Here is a 22,224-nt window from a genome sequence, read left to right as displayed (position 1 = left end):
ATAAGAAAATTTTTATGAAATAGAGTAAATAAAACTTTCGTATCGTCTAATACTTATTGAGCACATACTATGTGCCAGGCTCTGTTCTAAGTACCTTAAACGTCTTAGCTGATTTAATCCCCCCAAGCCCTGTGAAGGAGTTACTGTTATTGGTACATTTTATAGATGAGTATGAATCAAAGAGATGTTAGGGAGTTTGCCTAAAGTTGCAAAGCTAGTAAGTGGTATTTAAACTGGGCATTCTGACTCTAGAATCCATTCTTGTTTTGTTTTGTGTTGTTTTGTTTTTAGAGACAGTCTTGCTCTGTCACCCAGGCTGGAGTGCAGTGGTGCAATCACGGCTCACTGCAGCCTTGGCCTCTTGGGCTCAAGAAATCCTCCCACCTCAGCCTCCTGAGTAGCTGGGACTACAGGCACACACCACCATACCTGGCTAATTTTTACATTTTTGTAGAGATGGGTTCTCATTATGTTACCTAGGCTGGTCTCGAACTCCTGGGCTCAAGTGATCCTCCTGCCTCAGCCTCTCAAAGTGCTGGGATTACAGGCATGAGCCACTGTGCCCAGGTAGAGTCCATTCTTTAACCATTCTCTATACCAGGGTTTCTCAGTCTCTGCACTATTGACATTGGGGTTGGATAACTGTTTGTTGTGGAGGGTTGTGCTATACATTGTAGGATTTTTAGCAGCATCCCTGGCCACCATCCACTAGATGCCAGTAGCACTAGCTCCAGTTGTGACAAGCAAAAATGTCTCTAGATGCTGCCAGATTTCCCCTCGGGGCAAAGTCGTCCTTAGTTGGGAACCATTGCTCTATACCAGTGCCATCAAATAGAAATATAATGCAAGCCACATATGTAATTTAAAATTTTCTGCTACCCATATTAAAAGGTGAAATGAAACACATGAATTTAATTTCAATACTATATTTTATTTCAATATATATAAAATATGCTAAAATTATTAATGAAATATCTTTTTATACTCTTTAAAATACAGCACATATTTTACATTTACAGCACATCTTAATTCAGACTAGCAATATTTCATGTGCTTGATAGCCACATGTGGCTAGTAGTTACCATGTTGGATAGCATTTTTTTTTTTTTTGAGACAGAGTTGTGGAGCACCAGATTCTGTTGCTGTCTGGGGGGCCCCTATGTAACCTGCCACAATCCCTGGTGGACTGAACAAAGGAGGGGTGAACGTGGGAATAAAAGACAAGAGACAAAAGAGTATACTTGGAAGAAGGGGTCAGGGGGCACCTTGCCTCTAGTGGACAAAGGCCCTGAGCTGTACACAGCCCTCCGTATTTATTAGGCAAAAGAGATGGTGAGAAGGGGGGTGGAAGAAGGGGTCAGCTGCTTACTCCAGAGTAGGCTTGCAAGACTTCGTTCCTCAAACAACAGGCTCTAGATGTCACAGTAGATAACCTCAGCACTAGGGAGTGATTGCCTCCAGCAAACCCTCTGTCGGCAGGAGCACTCATGAGTTTGCTCACATCCTGCATTCATGATAAACAGTTTGCTGTTTGATCATATCGTCTCCAGTGGAATGCTGAGTTGGTCACATCCCATGGGCCTTCGGCTCCCTGCACAGTCTTGCTCTGTCACCCAGGCTGGAGCGCAGTGGCGTGATCTCAGCTCACTGCACCCTTCTCCTCCTAGGTTCAAGCCATTCTCATGCCTCAGCCTCCTGAGTAGCTGGGATTACAGTCTCATTGTGGTATTTTTTAGGAGATACAGGGTTCCACCATGTTGGCCAGGCTGGTCTCGAACGCCTGACTGCAAGTGATCCATGCACCTCGGCCTTCCAAAGTGCTGGGATTAGAGGTGTGAGCCACTGTGCCTGGCCTGGATAGCATAAGTTTAAATTCATAAAATATCTTAAGGTTAAGGGTCATATGACTATAAAAATTGAAGTTCATAAAAATGTTAAGTTCACAGTAAAATATCTGGGAAATAATCATATAATTTATATTGAACATTACTAATCAGAATTCCTATTCATGATGGTAACATATGGAATAAGTTATAAACCTGGCAAGGCAGACCTTCCATTCAACCTCCTATTCTTTTTATTCTGACCGTCCTTTGAGATGTCTGACTGGTCAGGATTCTCCAGCCATCTTTCTCACCTTTTATAACATGATGTTCAAAGCTAGTTCAGGGATTTACATTCTCAAATCATTTGTCAAGACCTCAATGTTTCTCATTCCTTTGAAGGCCCTGAGGTTGAAGCTTGCTGCCTTTGGTCTTACCTTAATGTTATTCAAGGCTTAATTTAAAATATTTCGGGCTTATAATTTTTAATATCCATAATTAGCAATCTGGTGACTCCAATAGATTTAACTTCTGCTCTAGGTCTGTGAAATATGCAGCTTAAGCAAAATTTTCTATTGAGGTATGATCTCTTTTTTTTTTAACTGCCCCTTGCAGAACAGGGCTAGCTCATAGGCAGCATGCCCAGAGTCAGCCGACTTATGATCTCTTGCCACAGATTTCCTCTCTCCTCAATATTTTTCAAACATTCTAAAGACTGCACATTCTTTTCTCATTCATTTGTTCATCATTTAACAGGCCATTATTTGTTTTTACTATGAGCCAGATATCAGGTTTTCAGAAACAAATGAGGCTCAGACCCTGCCGTATTGGAGTTTACTTTGCCAGCAGGCAAAGAAGACTCAGAAACAAACCAAAGAAACAACAATAAAAAAATCAAACAACAATAAAAAAAAAATCACAGTGTACTAGCAGTTTGGGGGAAATTTTTGAAAGCCCTTTGGAGGCTGCCTTTATTGCTACTCCAGTGAAAGACTTCCAGGAATGATGACATCTGAGTTGCATCTTGAAGGAGGAGTATGGAATTCACCAGGCAGAGAAAAGGAAGTTCATCACCTGTCTTCTGATCAGGTCACATCCCCAACCTTCCCTGGCTGTCCCATCAAGTTAGCTTGTCTACTGAAAGCACACTCGTCTGTGGGCAGAAGGCAAGCCTGCCTGCGCTTGGGCCTCAAGAAATGTTGCTTCCCTATCTACACAACCTGGTTTGCCCACATGCCTCTTGATAAGTTAATTAGAATAGAACTCTAGAAGGATATTAGCATGTCATTTTTCAAACCTGGTGTAAAAGATTACAGTTGGCATACAGCTCTTAAAGGTGGCACAGATCCAAAGAGTGAGCAGCAGCAGCAAAAAAAAAAAAAAAAAAAAAAAAAAAAAGTTACACTTGGCAGTTATTTTCTTCTTGTGCTCTTCTGATTTTTTTAATTTAAACATTGAACATTCACTCTTTAAGCTTTTTGTGCTTTTCTGAATTTTCTTTTTATTTAAACACAACATTCACATTTAAGCAATCAGTGGAAAAGAAAAGTAAATTGTATTTTAAAAACTACTCAGTGGCTGAACTTTTGAGTTACTGTGAGTATAAAGATGAGTCCTTTGGGAGACTTATTTATACTTAAAATTTCTAGCGTTGCTCCTAAGATCTCAAAATTCTGTTTCTTCTGTAGCACTTTATTGATTTTTCTGGTGATGTTAGGATATAGTTCTTTTTAACACAACTAAGGATATTTCTCCTCCGAATCTGCACTTGATGTAGTGTGGGGTTCCCTCCCTGTCTCTGGTGGGACCCATGTCCTCTTTTCTTGGCCACCACATGTTGAAGCTTTTAAGATATGAGAAGACATGCAAAGTCCAGCCTCAAAATGTTGGTTTCCTTTCCCTTATTTCATTGTATCCATTTTCTTTCCTTGTTTGGATCAGAATTTTAGAACACAGATATTCCTGGGGATCCTCCGGTTCAACACCCTCATTTGTAGAAGAAGAAGCCCTGTCCTGGAGCTAATGATATACTAATAGCTAACATGAAAGGAACACTTAGTGAATGCCACACACTGTGCTGATTTATGAGTATTATCTCATTTAATCCCATAACCTCATCAAGTAGGCATCCATATTCTCATTTTAGAGAAGTAAATTAATAACTTGGTTAGGGTCATGTGATTAGTAAGCAGCAGAGCTGCACCTCTATAAATCTGCTTCATCTGAACTACCACATTGCTGTCTTAATGCTAGGCTTTGAGGGCGACGTGAGTTTACTGCCTAGCTTTATTCCTTCAGGTTTATGTTAGAAATCATGTCCCTATCCCCTAGTTGGGAGAGCTATGCCCTTCAATTTTACCTTGTTTGAGATGGCGCAGGTTAAATCCTGAATCCCTGCCTCTCTCATACCTACAGGTCACAGCAAACCGAGATCCCAGCTCACCAGCAAACAGATGAGTTGTATCCCACTGGTGGGTGTGGAGAGAGTGAAGAGGAAACTAAAGCTAAAGAGAAGGAGAAGGCCATAGACTGTATGTCTCATCCCAAAGAGAAATTAGCCCAATCCCAGAAGAAAGTAGCTCAGCTGATTAAGGAAAAAATGGTAAAACAAAAAACTCACTAAAATTTTGTTTCCATTTAAAAATATGTTCCTGATTAGAGAAGCTTTGCCTTCGATGCAGATTGAAGCACATGAAATAGAGGAAGGTGTCATATTTCTTTGTAAGTAGCAGAAAACAAAGCAGAGCCTACTTAGGTAGCCAGCCCACCTTCTGGTTCCATGCATGGTTCATTGTCTGTTCCTCCTTGGGGCATTTCTGGTCCTAGCTTTAAACTAAAAATTAGGCCAGGTGCAGTGGCTCATGCATGTAATCCCAACACCTTGGAAAACCGAGGTGGGAGGATCTCTTGAGGCCAGCGTGAGTAACATAGTGAGACCCTTGTCTCTACAAAAAAAATTAAAAATCAGCCAGGCATGGTGGAGGGAGCCTGTAGTCCCATCTGCTTGGGAAGCTGAGACAGGATAGCAGCTTGTGCCCAGGAAATTGAGGCCACAGGGAGCCCGTGATTGTGCAACTGCACTCCAGCCTGGGTGACAGAATGAGACTGTGTCTCTAAGAAAATAAAATAAAAATTTGAAAAACCTAAAAATTATCATTTGATTATTTTTGTTGCTGTTACCTTTAACTTAAAATTAAAAAAAAAAAATAGCTGGGCGTGGTGGCTCACACCTGTAATCCCAGCACTTTGGGAGGCCAAGGTGGGCGGATCACCTGATGTCAGGAGTTCAAGACCAGCCTGGCCAACATGGTGAAACCCCATCTCTACTAAAAATACAAAAATTAGCCAGGCGTGGTGGCGCATGCCTGTAATCCCAGCTACTTGGGAGGCTGAGGTAGGAGAATTGCTAGAACCCAGGAGGCAGAGGTTGCAGTGAGCTGAGATCATGCCATTGCACTCCAGCCCGGGCCGACAACAGCTAGACTCTGTCTCAAAAAAAAAAAAAAAAAAAAAAAAATATATATATATATATATATATACACACACACACACACACACATATATATACACACACATATATACACATATACGTATATATACAAATACGTACATATATGTGTGTGTGTGTGTGTCTGTATATATATGTATATCTCCATCCTGGAAGGTTTCAGGATGCTATCTCTTAGGTAACAAAAAGGCTGGGATAGTAAGGCAGGAGGTTGAGAACAGGTAGGCAAGCAGGTCTAAGCTCTGGCCTGGAAAGGATATGGGTAAGATGCCCTTGGTTACAGTGGAATCATAAACAAACCAAAGGGCCAGAAACAGGAGGTAGCAGTGGAGGTCAAAGATTCCAAATATGCATTTCTAAGAGCAAGTCAAAGACTTGAGTCAAAGATCTCAGAGCAGGTTTGTAAGCATGAGTATTCAAAATCCAGGAGACTGAGACAGCAAGACGTCGACTCTCATTATTAGAACACAGGCACCAGCCTGCTTCCAGAGCATGATTTATCAACAGAAGAGCTTGTACCTTGACTTCCTGGCTCCTCCTAGCCAAGGGGAAAAAAGTAATCTAGAGAGGTTTCATTTTCTATCATTTGCCTCTGAAGTATCTCTCTAGATGGATATTTGTAAATTTATCTCTGTAAATGACCCAAGGACCTTGCAAAGGACAGTCATCCTGGCCTGGACCCATTAGTGATTCACAAATCCAGGCTAGAAGGATCATTTCTAAAAACACACAAGTACCATCTGCCATGGAGTGTAAGTGGGGGTTTTCAAGGCTTAAAAACTCCTTGGCCAGATTGGATAATGACAAAGATTTCGATCTTAGGAGAGAAATCTAACTCAAATCCCAAGCTCATCAAATTGTATAAAGTGAACAGGTGCAGTTCTTTGTATATCAGTTATAGCTCAATAACGCTGTTTTTTGTTGTTGTTGTTGTTGTTGTTTTGAAATCAAACCCAACCTAGTACTCCTAGCCCTGAAGGGCAGGGGATGCCACGTCAGCAGCAGAAGTGCTGGGATGACATCTGGAGCCCGTATTGGTTGTCCCGGTTTCTCCAAGTCAAGGAGTTCAAGGATGAATATACAATGTCCAGAGCCAAAGCTTTGGTCTCCCATTCCAGTGATTTTTTCATGGCATGATGCTTCTTCCTCGAAAGAGAACTTAGTATTTGCTGTGGTCAGCCCATGGTGAACTCTAAAAAATGCTGACTAAATGGATGTTTTGGAAGCATCAGGGGAAGTTTCCTTATACCATTGCTTGCTTCTGTATATTTGAGCAGGGGGCAGGTAAAACATGAAGTTGGGTAGGAGATAGGAATCAGTAAGGAGTGTATTCCTTGGAATAACCTATGGTACTGCTGTATCTTATCTAACATTACTCTTTAAGTGGGTTACTTTGGTTACCTGTACATTATTCTTCAAACGGATTACACTTAGATCTGACCTAACAACACTGAATCATTTGGACACTATTTTTTTTTCCTTACAGTATCTCCATGAGGTAGATGATACAGGTTTCCAAATCTCAGAAAAGGAAGCTGAGATCAAAGTGGCCTACCCCAAAGCAACACAATCAGTAAACAAACATTAGAACCAGGGCTGAAACTTTAGGTTTTTGCTTCCTTGAAGTGCTATTTTCACTTTACCAGGAAAAAAATGCCTGACCCTATCGACTCGTTCAGCCAATAATGGCTGTGTTTGTAAAGTCACTGAAATATATGACTTGAAGATACAGTTCGGTGATTTCTTAGAGAGCTCTACCTGTCATTTCTATAGGGGTAGAGGATTATTTTCCCCAACCCATCTTTAATCTTGCTAATAAATGATTCATTCAGCAAATATTGAATGTGTTACACCTGTGTGTACTGGGCAGATAACAGCAAACATGAGGAATAAACTTCTGTCCTCAAGGGACTTATCTTCTATTTGGGGAGATAATAGACAAACAAAAGTAATAGCTAATACAATATTAGATAGAAGTAAGTGCTATGAAGAAAAAGTAAAATAGGTAATGGGATATTGAGTGATGAAGTGGCGTCTATTTTAGATAAGGTGGCCAAAAAAGGCCTGTTGATAAGAAAAGTGAAAATGAGAAAGTGAATGACATGGAAGAGTGTCCCAAGCAGTGGGAGCAGCATGTGCACAGCCCTACATTGGAAGTTAGTTGGTGATGTTCAGGAACCGCTGGTCAGTGTAGTTCTAGCAGACAGAGTAGGAGGCAAGGGTGGTAGAAAATGAAGTCCAGAGGTGATTGGTGTTGGGTCAGATTATGCAGAGCCTTGGAAGCCATGGTGAGGACTTTGAATTATATTAAGAAGAAAAAGCAGGAAGCTGTTGGAGGATTTTGAACAGGAAAGTCATGATCTAATTTATATCTTAAGGTATAAACACATAAAATACGTTTTAAAATCCATAAGTTTCTAATAATAATAACAAGCTATTTGATCACAATTAGAGGATGCTAGTGAACAATTCGTTTTTCTGAAAGCTAGTAAAGGGCAAGAATAAACCATGTGTCCTGCCTTTCCAACATGAACTGTACTATTGGGTAACCAAAGAGTGGAGGAGGAGAAATTCTCCTTACAGAATTATTCCAGCTAATGTATGAAGAAGGAATGATAGAATTAGTATATTTGCATTTTATAATCTTTTGTTAATTTTCCATGTAGTTTTCCTAATATCAGAGAAAAAAAAAGAAAAAACAACCAGATAGTAGATGTATTCTGCTGGAAGAACATACCAGTAGCCATGAAGTTGTTTTGTAAAAAAAAGAATTCAAAGCTGAAATTAACCAAACTTCTAAACCCAACTACTAATATAAAGGCAGAACAGAGAATGGAGGGACATGATGAGACACCATGAGGACGCAGTCATCAAAATTTATGTCTGTGGGAAATACTAGACCAAATGACTCAGCTTTTTCAAATAATTTGTAAGAAAAAGAATTAGAGATGGAAAAGTAACCTATAGATGAAAAGAGACTGATCTCACAGTGTGGACAGTCGAACAAATTATTTTAAAAATTCCATTTCTGTGATTAGATAAGGAATTATTGTTAATATTTTGGTGAGAGAATGATTTTGTGGTGTGTTTCTAAGTCCATATCTTTTAGAGTTATTTACGAAATGTTTACAGAGGCAACAATGGAATGTCTGATTTGCTTCAATTTAAGGTGAGGATGGGTGGATGAGGGGTCTAGATATGAAACAAGATTGGCCAGGAGTAGATCACTGATCACGCTACATACTCATTTTTCATGCTGTCTATTTTGTATATTAATAAAGTTTTTCATGATAAAAGGGTAAAAGAAGTCACTCTGGCTATTATGTAGAAAGTAGACTGTGAGGGCCAGAGAGGAAGCAGTTGGAAGGGGCTGCTGTGGCCAGCCAGGTCAAAGGTGAGGGTGGCCTGGACTAGGTACTCATGGCAGAAATGAGGAGAAGAGCTTGGTTTTAGGATTTAGGGGGAATGTGGATCCAGCCAGACCTGATGGATTAGACACAGGATGAGAAGGAAAGAGAAGAGAAAAAAGATGACAGGTGAATTCAGTCCTGTGTTCCAGTGATAAGTCCATGGGGTAGAGACTTCTCTTCCTTTCCAAAAAGTATAATCACTTCTGTACTCTACAGAATACTCAAGCAAACAAGGAGCTGATTCGATGTGTCATCCTTTCTCGGATTATTTTTGGGGACCATCACTGGAAATGTGCACAAGCTCTGGCCAACCTAGCTTATGGCTACTTGACACTGAGAGGTACTTGGTTTTCCCAGCTGGGTTTGGGTGGCCAGCCTCTGAAGGCTGAACTGAGCCCACACAACCTCAGTGAGGATGGGCATGACTAGGAGGGCCCCTTCTTGCCCCTAGCTCACACATTATCAGGAAGGAAAGTCCATGGATAAGGGAGACAGTGTGGCAAGGATCTAAGTAATAAAGATAATAATGATGATGACAGTTATTGAGTATTTAGCATGTGCCAAACTGGTCTCATTAGTCCTCACAATATTCCATGGAGGGAGATACTATTATTATCCTCAGTTTATGGATGAGGACACTGGGGCACAGTGGGCAAAGGGCAGTATCAGGGGTTCCAGCCGGAGGACAGTAGGGGAAGGACAAGCAGGGATGTACACTCAGCATCAGGGAGGCAGACCCAATAATGGGACTTGAATTCCAAAGGTAGAACTCAAGTTCCTGGAAGGTTTGGCTTAGTGAAAGGTAGGACCCTCATCCTAGAGAAATGGTACTTCTGGAAGGTACTCTAGTGTAAGAGAATAAGACAGGAATCTATTTGCTAAAACTGAACCCAAGTGAAAGTTCCTTGAGAGTAGAAAGTTTGTAGTACAGGCTGAATAAATATTGGGTGATACACTGAGGTGAGAGCGCATTTCAGGAACCAGGGACATAGCCAGCTCAAGACTCTCTGTTCCTTGACCAGCCATGTCCCCCTGTGTGGACTGCATACATTTTCACCGTGGAACTCATTGTACTGTGCTCATATATGCTTTAAATGCTTCTTCCTCTGACATAGAAGCTCCCTCAGGGCAGGGACTGGTCTCATTTGATCTAGAACAGTCCTTTGTACACAATATAGATCGGCATATTACTGCTTATGAACTGAGCCACTGGCCTAGGGGTTGTTCAAGTACCTCTGGGACCTCAGTCTGAAGCGGGGCCTAACTTGTAATACAAATTAAATGCTTTATAGGCTTAAGTGATTTGAAGGCTACAGGAAAAGGGAAGCAATATATTTGGGCCATAATGAGGCTGGATATCAGAAAGCAAAGCTTTTGAAAAAATTAAAATTGAGTTCACTTCTCAGTTATTGATCTCAGAATATATTCTCCTTCTTAGGGCTCTATAGGCCCTTTTACACCCATTTGTTTTTAATGCAACTTTAGATTCATTTATTGATGTGGCAAGATCACAGGTAGCTGAGATCACAGCATTAGGACAGTGATGCTGTGGGTCACAGTGGGGGCACAGTGAGGCCCTTTTATGCTTTAAGAACACGTGTTGTGTTCTGAAAGAAGGTGCTATGGCTAGGGAGAGGAGAATGTCCTTATGTACTGGCAGAGCAGGCAGCCACCTCTATGAGATTCGAGAGTGACCAGGAAGGATCTTCCCCTAGTGGCGTTCCATGCTTCCTTACTTGGAATCTCTCTATTCCCATCAGACTGATTTTCTCAAAAACTTACTGCCTTCATGATAAGAGTCAAATTTAGGGATTTACTCCTTCAGTACTTATGGAGTTCTTGTTATAAGCCTGGTGGCACTTGCAGTCAGTGCTGGGGATACATAAATGAATATTGGTGGTCCCTATGCTCTAGGAGCACACAGGGGTCTTATGATAGGTACTATTCTAGAGGTAGGAACAAAATTCTGGGGAATGCAAATGAGGCAGTTCAGTGGTTTTGCCATTGAGGAAAGTCAGGGAAGGCTGCCGAGAGAAAGTGATATTTGTCCTGTCTTTGAAGAATGAGAATAGGTTTATCAAGTAGATTTTTTTACTTTTTGTATTTTTATTTTTGTAGAGATAAGGTCTTTCTATGTTGCCCAGGCTGATCTCAAACTCCTGGCCTCAAGTGATCCTCCCACCTCAGCCTCCCAAAGTGCTGGGATTACAGGCGTGAGCCATGGCACCTGGCCCCCAAGTAGATTTTGAGGGGAGAAGTAGAGAGTACAAAGTTGGTCCTTTATATATGTTGATCTAAGGCATAGGAAGTGAGAGGAGGGCACTCTGTATAAAACTCCTTACACAGAATATTGTAGCTTCTCTGTAGATCCAGGGGGTTAAGGTAGGACAGAAGACACCTTAGGACAGACAGCTCATGCTTGGAAATGGGACTGAAAAGGTAATTTGGGCCTAGATATCAGGGAGTGTGGAGAGTTATTAAAAGGTTTGAAGTGAGGTGGTAATAATCAAGCTTGTGTTATAAAATGAGAGACTCCAGGATGGGTTGGACTGGGTAGAGAAAGAAGAGGCAAAGACCAGTTAGGCCGTTATCCTGCCCAGATGAGAGTCGATGAGGGCATTGGGTATGGCAGTTGCAATGAAGAAAAGATAACCTAAAATGTAGAATGGGTGACATTTAGTGCCCCATTCAGTATGGAGTGGGAAGGACAGGGAAGAATTGAAGTTGAAGCAGGCATGACCTGGACAATTATTTTAAATCGAGAATGAAAGGGAAAGACCAAGTGGTGGGGTGTATTAGTCTGTTCTCATGCTGCTAATAAAGACATACTCAAGACTGGGTAATTTATAAAGAAAAAGAGGTTTATGGATTCACAGTTTCACGTGGCTTGTGAGGCCTCACAATCATGATGGAAGGCCAAGGAGGAGCAAAGGCACATCTAACATGGCGGCTGGCAAGAGATCATGCAGAGGAACTTCCATTTATAAAACCATCACATCTCGTGAGATTTATTCACTATCACCAGAACAGCATGGGAAAACCCTGCCCCTGTGATTGAATTACCTCCCACTGGGACCCTCCCATGACACGTGGGGATTATGGGAGCTACAATGCCTGGTGAGATTTGGGTGAGGACACAACTAAACCATATCATGGAGGAAGGGGGAAGAAGCTACTGAGTTTGGTTTCTGTCAGGCTGGATCACATCTGTGTTGAAATGTTCACTAGGCAACTGAAAGCAGGTCTAGAGCTCAGGAAAGATGTTAGTCTGGGAGAAATGAGCACATAAGAGCAAGTTGAGGCCACAGGAGTGAATGAGCTTGATCAGAAGTAGTGTGTAGTGGCTGGGTGTGGTGACTCATGCATGTAATCCCAGCACTTTGGGAGGCTGAGGCGAGTGGATCACTTGAGGTCAGGAGCTGGAGACCAGCTTTGTCAACATGGTGAAACCCCGTCTCTACTAAAAATACAAAAATTAGCCAAGTGTAGTGGTGTGTGCCTGTAATCCTAGCTACTCAGGAGGCTGAGGCAGGAGAATTGCTTGAACCAGGAGGTGGAGGTGGCAGTGAGCTGAGATCGCACCACTGCACTCCAGCCTGGGCGACAGAGCGAGACTCTGTAGTAGTGTGTAGAAAGAGAGGGGAAGAGAATAGAGGACTGAAGACTGGAGAGCAAGAGCTTTAAGAATGGGTAGGGTAAAGGGGGCCCAGCAAAGAAAATAGAAGACTCAGGAGGACCCGTGTCATCAAAGCCAAGGGAGGAGAGAGGGTTTTGAAAAGAAGTGCAACAGTGGTTTCAACAGTTCAGATGGTAGAGGAAGGTCAAATAAGGTAATGGCTGAGGAGAGACCCATGGATTTGGCAGTTGGTAGGTCATTGCAACTTGGTTTGGTAGAGACAAGTACACTCCTTGGGCCCTGGGAGAGCCCAGATTCACAGAGACTAGCTAAGAGTCTTTCACTGGAATTCAAACTTGAGGTGATGAACTTGAACTGAAGAGGAAGGCATTTGAGAGGGAGATTTCTCTGAAACTAGGCAAGGCCAGATGCTGCCCTCTCTGTCTTGCCTTGAAGATGACTAGGATAGGTCTAGAAGGAGGTTGGCCTAGATCTTCTGAAATCAACCCCTTCCATAATGAGCCACAAACTGCCTTTGAGTTTTACTTTTCCAATTAGATTCCAAGTTAAGTCAAGATAAGTGAACAGGTTATACCACAGAACATGGTGATAAATCCTTTTCTCCCTAACTGACAGTTTTTCCTGCTGCATGAATAGAGAACTACGTTGGGGCAATAAGTTGGAGGAGACACAAGTTTTCCTGTATGAGAGACTTTTTTGTTTGTTTTTCCTAGATGGGAAAGGCAGCTTGCTGGTCAGATGAAGTGTCCACATGGTATAGTGGAGCCTAGACTTGAACCCAGATTTTCTGATACCAGCCTAGATTTTTTTTTAGAATAGGTTGTGGCTGTAAGCTTTCTTTGAGAATAGCCCAGTGCCTCTTTGCTTTCTTCACTTAAGCTTTTATTTCAGTTTCTTCACTTCAGCTTTTTTAGTGTCTGGTCCATGGAATAAGTAAGGCTTTGAAAAATGGCAGATCTTCAAAAGAGATGAAGTGCTTGCTCAGCTCCACTCAGTGTTGTTGTCATTCATCCTCTAACTGCTTTAAAGTGGACAGAATATATAAGCTGGCCTCCTGTGTAGGCGGATGTGTGTGTCTGTGTGCGTTCATGCCTCACTGCACCCATTCATGTTTTATAGTCATCAGCCCTGCTTTGCTCATTTCACTTTGAGCCTTTTCCAGCAGCCAAAAGGCTAATTTCTCTCGATAAACAGTCATTCAGTGAGTAGTGAGAAACTTGTATATGTGAAATGCCATGATGAACACTTTGGGAAATGTAACATAAAGAAGCCCTCAAAGGTTTTACAACTTAGTGTGGAAGGTGAACTACCTGGGGACATAACTATGAGGGAAGGCAGTGTAAGGTAAATGCCATGTAATTGATTTAAATAATGGGCTTCGGGAAGGTTGAGTGAAATCATTTCTGGCAGAGATGATAGATTCAAGGGGGAGGTAGATTCAAGGGTTGTAAAGGAGTAGGGTTTGGGTAGGTGGAAGAAGGGGTGGGCATTTCTGATGAAGAGGAAGGTGTGGGCCAAGGCATAAGGAAGGAAAGTGCCACGTCTGTGGAGACAGCAGTAAGCAGCCTTGTCTGGCTAAGGTTAGGACTGGTAAGATGAACCTGGAAAGGAGAAGGGTACATTGGGCAGGCTAAGGTTAGGACTGGTAAGATAAACCTGGAAAGGAGAAGGGTACATTGGGCAGGCCATGGTATGGTTTTAAATACAAGCTAAGGAATTTGTAATTTATTTGATAGGCAAAGAGCACTAGTGGAGATTTTCCAGCAGGATGATAAAAATATCAAAGTGTACTTTTGGCAGGGTTAATCTAGCAGTGATGGAATGGAAGCCATCTCAGTCATCTAGGTCTAAAACTAGGTTGCCAGAGAGAATGGGTGAGAAGGTAAGGATTCAAGAGTCTACAAAAGACAGATACATTTATTTTTAAGCCAGAAACCCACTTCTGGGAATCTTTCCTAAATACACACTGATAACATGGACAAGATTATTCTTTGCAGCATCATTCATGATAGGAAAAGATTGGAAACAAGCAAGTATCCATCAATAGGAAACTAGTACATACACACAGTGGGATATATGGAGTTTTAAAAAGAACATGAGGAATCTCTATATCCTTCTAGGGAAAGATCTCTTTAGGGAAAAGAGAATGCACAATGCAGTATGGTGTTTATAATATGCCTCTTTTTGTGTAAGAAAGAGGGAGTAAGAAATGAGAATGTAGGCTTATTTTTATATAAAAACCACCAAAGGGTACACAAGAATGAAACAAAAAAAGTTACTTAGAGGGTGATTGGGGACAAAGGGAACAAGATTGGAAGTGAGACCTCTCAGTGTTTACTTTTTCTTATAATTTTTAACTTTTCAACGATAGAAATGTGTTACCTATTCAAAAATGATTATTAAAAGACAGAGACCATTAAGAAGGAGTAGGCAGGACATGGTGTTCGATTTGGGGTTGAGTGACAGTGAGGCCCAAAGATGACCATGATGTTTTGGGCCCCTGAAATTGCCATTTTCGGAGAGAAGTGGGTCAGAAAGGAAGTGGACTGGGAGAGGAATGCTGAGTCCAGTTTTTGATGTATAGATTTTGAATTGCAATAGAGAATCCACAAGTTGAGAATCGCTAATCTGAAAATCTGAAATCCAAAATGTTCCAAAATCTAAAACTTTTTGAATGCTGATGTGACGCTTAAAGGAAATGCTCACTGGAACATTTTGGATTTCAGATTTTCAGATTTCAGAGATGTTCAACTGGTTATCTGCAAATAATCCAAAAATCTCCCCCCATCCAGAACAAAATCTGAAATCTGAAACACTTCTGGTCCCAAGCATTTTGGATAAGGGATACTCAACCTGTAATACATTTTCACTTGTGCTGGAAATTTGGGACCAGAACTTGGGAGGAGAGAAGGAAAGGCATAAGCATGGAGGAATGTTTGAGACCAGAACTAAAGAGGGGAAATAGTAAATTATAAGCATGGAAGCCAAGGTTGAAGTAATAGGAGTTGATAAAACTTCCAAGAGGGAAAGAGAGAAGTGGAAGAAACAGAAAGATTTGGAAAATGGACACATTAATGGTAGAGAACAAAGGACCTTGATAAACAGTTAGCAAAGAATCAATTACAGAAGGTTTATAAGGGAGAAGCAGGTTGGTGCAGTGCCTTGGGAGCCAAACAGGTAAGGGTGTCTGATGCTGCAGTGAAATGCGGACTGAAAAACTGCAGTTGGATTCATTTATTAGGATGTTTTTGAGGGGACCTCAGAAGAACAGTTTCCCCATAATGGTTGGAGGAGAAGCCAGATCCCAGGGATGAAGGGAAGCAATAGGGACCAGAGGCTAGTGAAGATGATTTTACAAGAGAAGGAGATGCAGGAAGATTTTAGGCAAAGAGGAAGGAGCCAGTTAGAAGAGAGGGTTTAAAGATGTTTTTAATGGAGTAATTGATGGAATGGGATTCACAAGAGAATGTGAGGCTTTTGCAAAGCAGAGTGTATAAAAGTTGGTTGGCTTGTTAAACAGAACAAGTGACACTAGAAGTGGACCTCTATGGCCCACTGCCCTGGTGATGATCCTAATGAGCCTAGTGATCCAGCAGCTGAGAAAGGGCAGTCGGAGATCACCAGGGTAGTTTGGTAACTAGTGGTGAACTGTTTCAAGTGTTCAGGAAGGAAAATATGGTAACGTGGACAAGCAGTTTTCTGAAATTCTGCTTATTAATGAAACAGTACTTTAGTCAGCCTGTTATTACTGGTAATAATACCTGGAATCTTCCAGGTATTCGGGCTCTGTTACAAATGTTGCAAAATCCAGAAAAAGAAGCCTAAGTCATGCTTTCTTTGTCTAACTGGTTAAAACAAAGACACAAAAACTCATACAGAAACAACAGGGAATGATAAAAACCGGGTAATCTGACCCACAAGAAGCCTGATACCTACCTGAAGTGAGTCTGCACTTGAGAATGCAAGCCTTTTACAAAGATTCTGTAAACAGTGCTATGAAAAATGTTGAAAATAAGTACAAATATAGTAAATTACTCAATAAGAGAAATGGACCTTGGTAGTAATAATAATAATGGCTAATATATCTTCAAACTCACTTCATTCAGGTACTATTTAATCCTTTTTTTATATTAAATTAATCCTTGCGACAACTCTACAGGATATATTTTCATTACCATTTTGTAGGTGAATAAACAGGCACAGATGAAGTAACTTTTTCAAGTCATAAGGATGTTCAAGTCATAATGACTAAACAAGGATTTATACCTGGAAAGTCTGGCTCTAGACCCTGCTCTTTTAATTACCGTGCCACAGTAATTGCTTAAATATAGATGCTCATCAAAGGTGACTGCTTTCTGCTGACAATAACAACCTCCAAAGATTGGGTAGCTCTGAGCAGATTTTCTCTGGCCTGAGTCAGTGTAGCAGAATCGATGATAGAATCCCAACCCAAACTAAAGCAAAATGATTGATATGTTTGTTGGACAATCTTTGGACTCATTTTGCCATCTCATCAATATTTCCTTGTAATTTCTGAATCTTGGGCTCCAGAAGCAGGCCTTGCTGCCCCTCTGCCTTGTACCTTGAAAACTGCTGCACTGTCAGTGCAGGTAGAAGGGTGGTATCCTTGGCTTGGGAGGGCAGATACAGAAAAGTAACTTGATCTATGAAGCATCCTTCATAGATATATACAATAATAAATCTTATATACAGAGTGTTTTTACATGAAAGAGGACGTACTTAGACTTAGTAAATGTAAATTCATTTCAAAGTGTTGCTGATACTGAATTCATAGTACTTTCGTCATTATGAATTTTTTCAAGTAGTATGTGCTATGAAAATAATTATCACAAGTGGAGGAAGCCATGTGGTTTTTTTAAAATATAAAAAGAGCTCTTTAATACTTGAAAAGGTTGGAAAACATTTGTCTAGGCCAGCGGTCTCCAAACTCAAGAGACAGCTCCCTTATCACTAAAAGAAACTTAAGCAAACAATCAATTACTTTTTATACATGTATTTTAAATAGATTGTGTACAACAGTATTGATGTGTTATGTAATATTATAAATAGTAATAAAAATAGAAAAATGCTTCAGATAAAAAAAAAATAGAGAAGTTTTGATTTCCCCCTCACACTCTTACGGCATCTTGCATACCTGTAGAGTTCATGCACTCCACTTTGGAGATCAGAGAGGATTCTGGGAAGGTGAAAGAAGTTTTTTCCCTTTAGGGCTTAAAATATAATAAATTGTTTTAAATCGAGATCCTTGTTCAGTTTGCTTAAGCCCCTTGTGGCTCAGCTTTTCCATCAGAAGGCCCACAATGTGGGGCCTAGTCGTGTGAAAGCAAGGAACTCTATGATTGATTAGCTGCTGAGCAGAGAGGAAAAGTATTCCTCCTGGGAACTGCACAACCAGCATGGGATATTTTGCAGGGAGGGTGCAGGCTTTCAAAAGCCTCAGGGACTTCCTCAGAACAACTTTCTTGAGTGGTAGTTGTTTTATTTGACATTCACAAGCCCAGAAGGAGTGTCTGCTGATTTGGGGTGGTTTTTAGTAGCTCCTGCAGTTTCACCTTTCTTCTTCCTAAGGACCCAGGGAACTGTCTGAATTTGGTTTTCATAGTCCTTAATGACACACTCCTAACGGCCCACCTACTTGTGGAAAATGACCTGCTTGATCAAAACACTTTCTCAGTTTTCTACTTTGTTTTCTTGGTCTAAAGTAGCCATCTCGGCTTCCAGTATCCGAAGCAGAGTTTTCTGTGAGCTAACTAGTGATGCTGCCTTCTTCCTCCAGACCTGTGAAGACTCCCTGTTACATAACAGATCTAATTCCCCCTCCTCATCTGGGCATCTGCTATGGTTCGAGCATGTCCACTCCAAAGTTCAGGTGTTGCCACTGTGATAGCATCAAGAGGTGGGGCCTTTCAGAGGTGATTAGGCTATGAGGGCCCCTCCCTCATGAATGGGATTAAGGCCATTATAAAAGAGGCTTTTTGTGGTGTTTGGTTCTTTTTCTCTTCCACTTTTCATCATATGTGGATGCAGCAAGAGGTCCCTCACAAGAAGCTGGCGTCTTCATCTTAGACTTTTCAGCCTCCAGAACTGTGAGAAATTTCTGTTCTTTATAAATTACCTGGTCTCAGGTATTCTGTTACAGCAGCACATACAAATTAAGACATCATCCAAGATTTTTTACATATTCAATGCATAGCTTATACGTTTTTCTTTTTTTTCTTTTCTTCTTTTTTTTTTTTTTTTGAGACGGAATCTCACTCTGTTGTCCAGGCTGGAGTGCAGTAGTGTGATCTCGGCTCACTGCAAGCTCTGCCACCCAGGTTCATGCCATTCTCCTGCCTCAACCTCCAGAGTAGCTGGGACTACAGGCGCCCGCCACCACGCCTGGCTAATTTTTTGTATTTTTTTTTAGTAGAGACAGGGTTTCACTGTGTTAGCCAGGATGGTCTTGATCTCCTGACCTCGTGATCCGCCCGCCTCGGCCTCCCAAAGTGCTGGGATTACAGGCGTGAGCCACTGTGCCCGGGCTGCTTATACGTTTTTCAATTCAGAGTTTCCCTTCAGTCATCTTTCTACCTTCCCTAACCATCCTGTATCCACCCAACCTCATCCCCCAGTGCAGCACACATACATACACACACTTGCTTGTTCTGTCTTCAAGGCCTCAAGCTATTTAATCCAAGGGGAAATCCCTCCTTGTATCAGTCAAAATCCTATCCACTCTTGAAAAACAAGATGAGTCCTACTTCTTCGATAAAGATTTTACTAACTATGTATTTCTCCAAGTGTGGTCCTCGGACAACCTTGCATTATTACCAAGATTAGTTCTTACAAATGGGAATCCTTGGTTACCACCTGAAACATGGTTGCTTGTTTTAAATGTGTATTCTTGGTTCTTATCCCAGAACTTGTGAGCTGTAACTACTGGAAGTGTGGGACAGGAATCTGCATTTTAATAGGGTGCTTATAATGCACAGTGCAATTTGAAGGCCACTCTTAACTTAGGACACAGCCCTCTCTTTCACCAGAGTCCATTTTTCTCTTTAGTTGAAACCTATAGAACAGATATTTCTGAGTATTCTGCAGAGACTTCTTGTCTCTGGATCACTTTTATTTATTTTTATTTTTGCAGTTTTTAATGAAAGGTATATTTAGGGATACTTTCCCCCTACATCTTCTCAAATGTTTCTTCCTCATATCTACTATTTTTCTTTCCTACTAGGTGAGATTTGGCTTTCTGCTCAAGGATCTTTTTCTGTTCTTTTCCAGTTTTAGCCTAGTGATAGCTGCCTTGTTGGGGTCAATGCCCACATGGATAGTTGTGCCGTTAGCCTTTTCCCACTGCACCCTGTCAGTATAGATGCCTTTTTTTTTTTTTTTTTTTGAAACAGTCTCACTCTGTCACCAGGCTGGAGTGCAGTGGTGCGATCTCAGTTCACCGCAGCCTCTGCCTCCCAGGTTCAAGTGATTCCCCTGCCTCAGCCTCTCTAGTAGCTGGGACTTCAGGTGCACACCACCACACCCAACTAATTTTTGTATTTTTAGTAGAGATGGGGTTTCACCATGTTGGCCAGGATAGTCTCAATCTCCTGACCTTGTGATTCGCCCACCTTGGCCTCCCAAAGTGCTGGGATTACAGGCGTGAGCCACCATGCCCAGCCAGATGCTGTATTTCTTCTGGTAAACCTGGATTACTTTGCCAGTTTGCTGACCTTTATAGTGTCCTTGCACAATCCGAACTTCATCATCCTATTTGGGGGGCATGGATCAAGCATTGTACTTTTGTCTCAGCTCTTTGGAAAGAGGGAAGACATAATCTTGTGAATTTGGGAAGGTGCATTTGAAATGCTTTTTTATGGTTCTTGCTTTGGTCAGAAGTCACAAAAGAACTGAACTTTATTTTGACCACTGCTGCTTATATAATGGTTGCAAAAGGGAGAAGGGACCTGGGTCACCTTTAGAACTCTCCCAGGGAAGACCATGTTCCCTTTCATTGCTGTAACTCATTCAGGAGGTGCACTTAGAACACATGAGGGCTGCAGGTATCAAAGACAAACTTTTAAATTTATCCTTATTGCCATTGACTTGCACCCATTCTGTGAAACTAGGCTTCAGGAGCCAAAGGCAGCTTGCTGAGTAGGACTGGGGCTGGTGGTGTGAAGTGAGGATTAGGGGCACAGTGGCCTACTTGGCAGGGGTGAATGTGTTTACCAGCCCCTAGGTACCTGCAGAGAGAGGGCTGAAAGTGAACCCTACCTGTTGTTTTCAGTCTTCCCAAGTCTACCTCTGTTGACTGGACAAATAGCAGCTTGAGTAAGTGCCCAGGAACACCAGCAAAAAACAAGGGGACAAATGAGATGTGGCTGGAAAGGGGGATGCCCTTTCACCCTTCATGCAATGCATATTTGAGGGGAACCTGGTGCTAAATCATTAGATAACCTGCTTCTGGGTCAGGGTTTTGTATGTAGCAGAGCAGCTCCCTCACTGCAGTCTATGGAAAGTCAGCCCTGGACACAGGTTTGTATTTTTAAATCTTTAAAAAGAAAAGAAAAGAAAAAACAAGGGGAAAAACCCCACCAGTTCTGTCTAGCTGGGGTCTGGCCTTGCCTTTGTCTTCTTAGTTTGGGGCCTCCCTGCATTTAGCAATTGCATTCTTTTTATGTGTGTTGTGTGACCAGTTAGTATCACCAGATTCATCTTAGATTGAAAAAAAAAAATCCCCAGATGGAAGTAATTGCATTCATAAGCCCTTGTATTTATAGAATGCCTTTTCCAGAACACTCAATGCACAGCATTCTATGGCATAACCTACTTTGTTCCTGGACTATCTCTATGTGTTTGGTAAGGGGCAGCTTCTATAATTATTATTGTTGTTCAACAGTTGGAGGATGGAGAAGCTTTGTGGGTTGAAAAGGTCACATGGCATTAGTAGTAGAATCAGGAATAGGATACTGACCTTCCATTCCTGTCTCTGTCTTGAGTTCCAAACTGAGGTATGAAGGCTAATGTTGAGAGGGCTGAATAAGAACCACTTGTGGTGCAGATTAAAATTAGAGATTCCTGGACCCCAATTCTCTAGAGATTCCCCACTCAGTAGGTCTCGAGTGGGGCCCAGGAATCTGTATTCTTTACAAGCATTTCCAATAATTCTGATTCACAGCCAGATTTAGGAACGAATGCTATAGACCATACGACAACTGCACTGCCCACTTTATCCCCTCCTAGGAATGTTTTTGACTGAAGCATGCCTTTTTAATGTCTGTCTTCTTGCTACCCACCCTCTAACTCCCCCAGGCCTCCCAGTTCAGGCCAAGAAACATGCTACGTCAGCCAAGAATACACTGTTGACCTGGAAGGCAAATACGACCTCAGATAAGGAGAAAGAGGAAATCCTGGAAGCTCTGGTCAAGCTGTACTACACTCTGGGCGTGGTCTGGCTCCTGCAGAACCGATATCCTTCCATTCCTAGCTGCGTTTAGTGTTCAGGGCCACAGGCCACACATGCCAGATGGGTCATCTCATACAGGAGGGTGGGAGATGGAACCAAGGCCTTGTAGATCTGTTCCAACATCAAGGCCCTCCACGAGCCTCTCCTCTCCATCTAGAAGGGTGTGTATTCTCTTCCTATGTCTATTCATATAAGCTCTGAGTTGAGCCACGGAAGAGATTTCCCTAGTCACATATCACCTAGCCAGTTGAAGGTTTTCTGAGTCTGTTCTGCTCTTCATTGAGCACCCAAGAAAATCAGTGTTAGCAATGAGGATGAGGGGGGTAGTGGTGGTGGTGGTGTAGTGATGGAGAGAATGGGTGATAATTTAAAGCACAATT

At 41.8% G+C, this 22,224-nt stretch overlaps 1 protein-coding gene across 13 annotated transcripts in view; it reads left to right on the top strand.

Moving 5' to 3' along the window:
- Positions 1-22,224, top strand: part of TTC23L (tetratricopeptide repeat domain 23 like) — a 62,583-nt gene that overhangs the window by 4,374 nt on the left and 35,985 nt on the right. For 10 of the 13 annotated variants that reach the window (XR_001717770.4, XR_001717769.4, XR_010157260.1 and 7 more), the window contains exons 3-5: positions 4,239-4,425; positions 8,958-9,081; positions 21,691-21,847. Coding sequence is in view for 9 of the 13 variants with exons in the window: in XM_063811343.1 (XP_063667413.1) it covers positions 4,239-4,425; positions 8,958-9,081; positions 21,691-21,847 (468 nt within the window). In the remaining 4 variants the exon portion in view is untranslated. The remainder of the gene's footprint in view (positions 1-4,238; positions 4,426-8,957; positions 9,082-21,690; positions 21,848-22,224) is intronic. The other 3 variants (XM_016953463.4, XM_063811339.1, XM_009449317.5) reach the window with 1 other exon arrangement.

Source organism: Pan troglodytes, chromosome 4 (assembly GCF_028858775.2).
Source record: "Pan troglodytes isolate AG18354 chromosome 4, NHGRI_mPanTro3-v2.0_pri, whole genome shotgun sequence".
NCBI classification, from domain to species: Eukaryota; Metazoa; Chordata; class Mammalia; order Primates; family Hominidae; genus Pan; species Pan troglodytes.
This window is presented reverse-complemented; position numbering and strand designations above follow the sequence as displayed.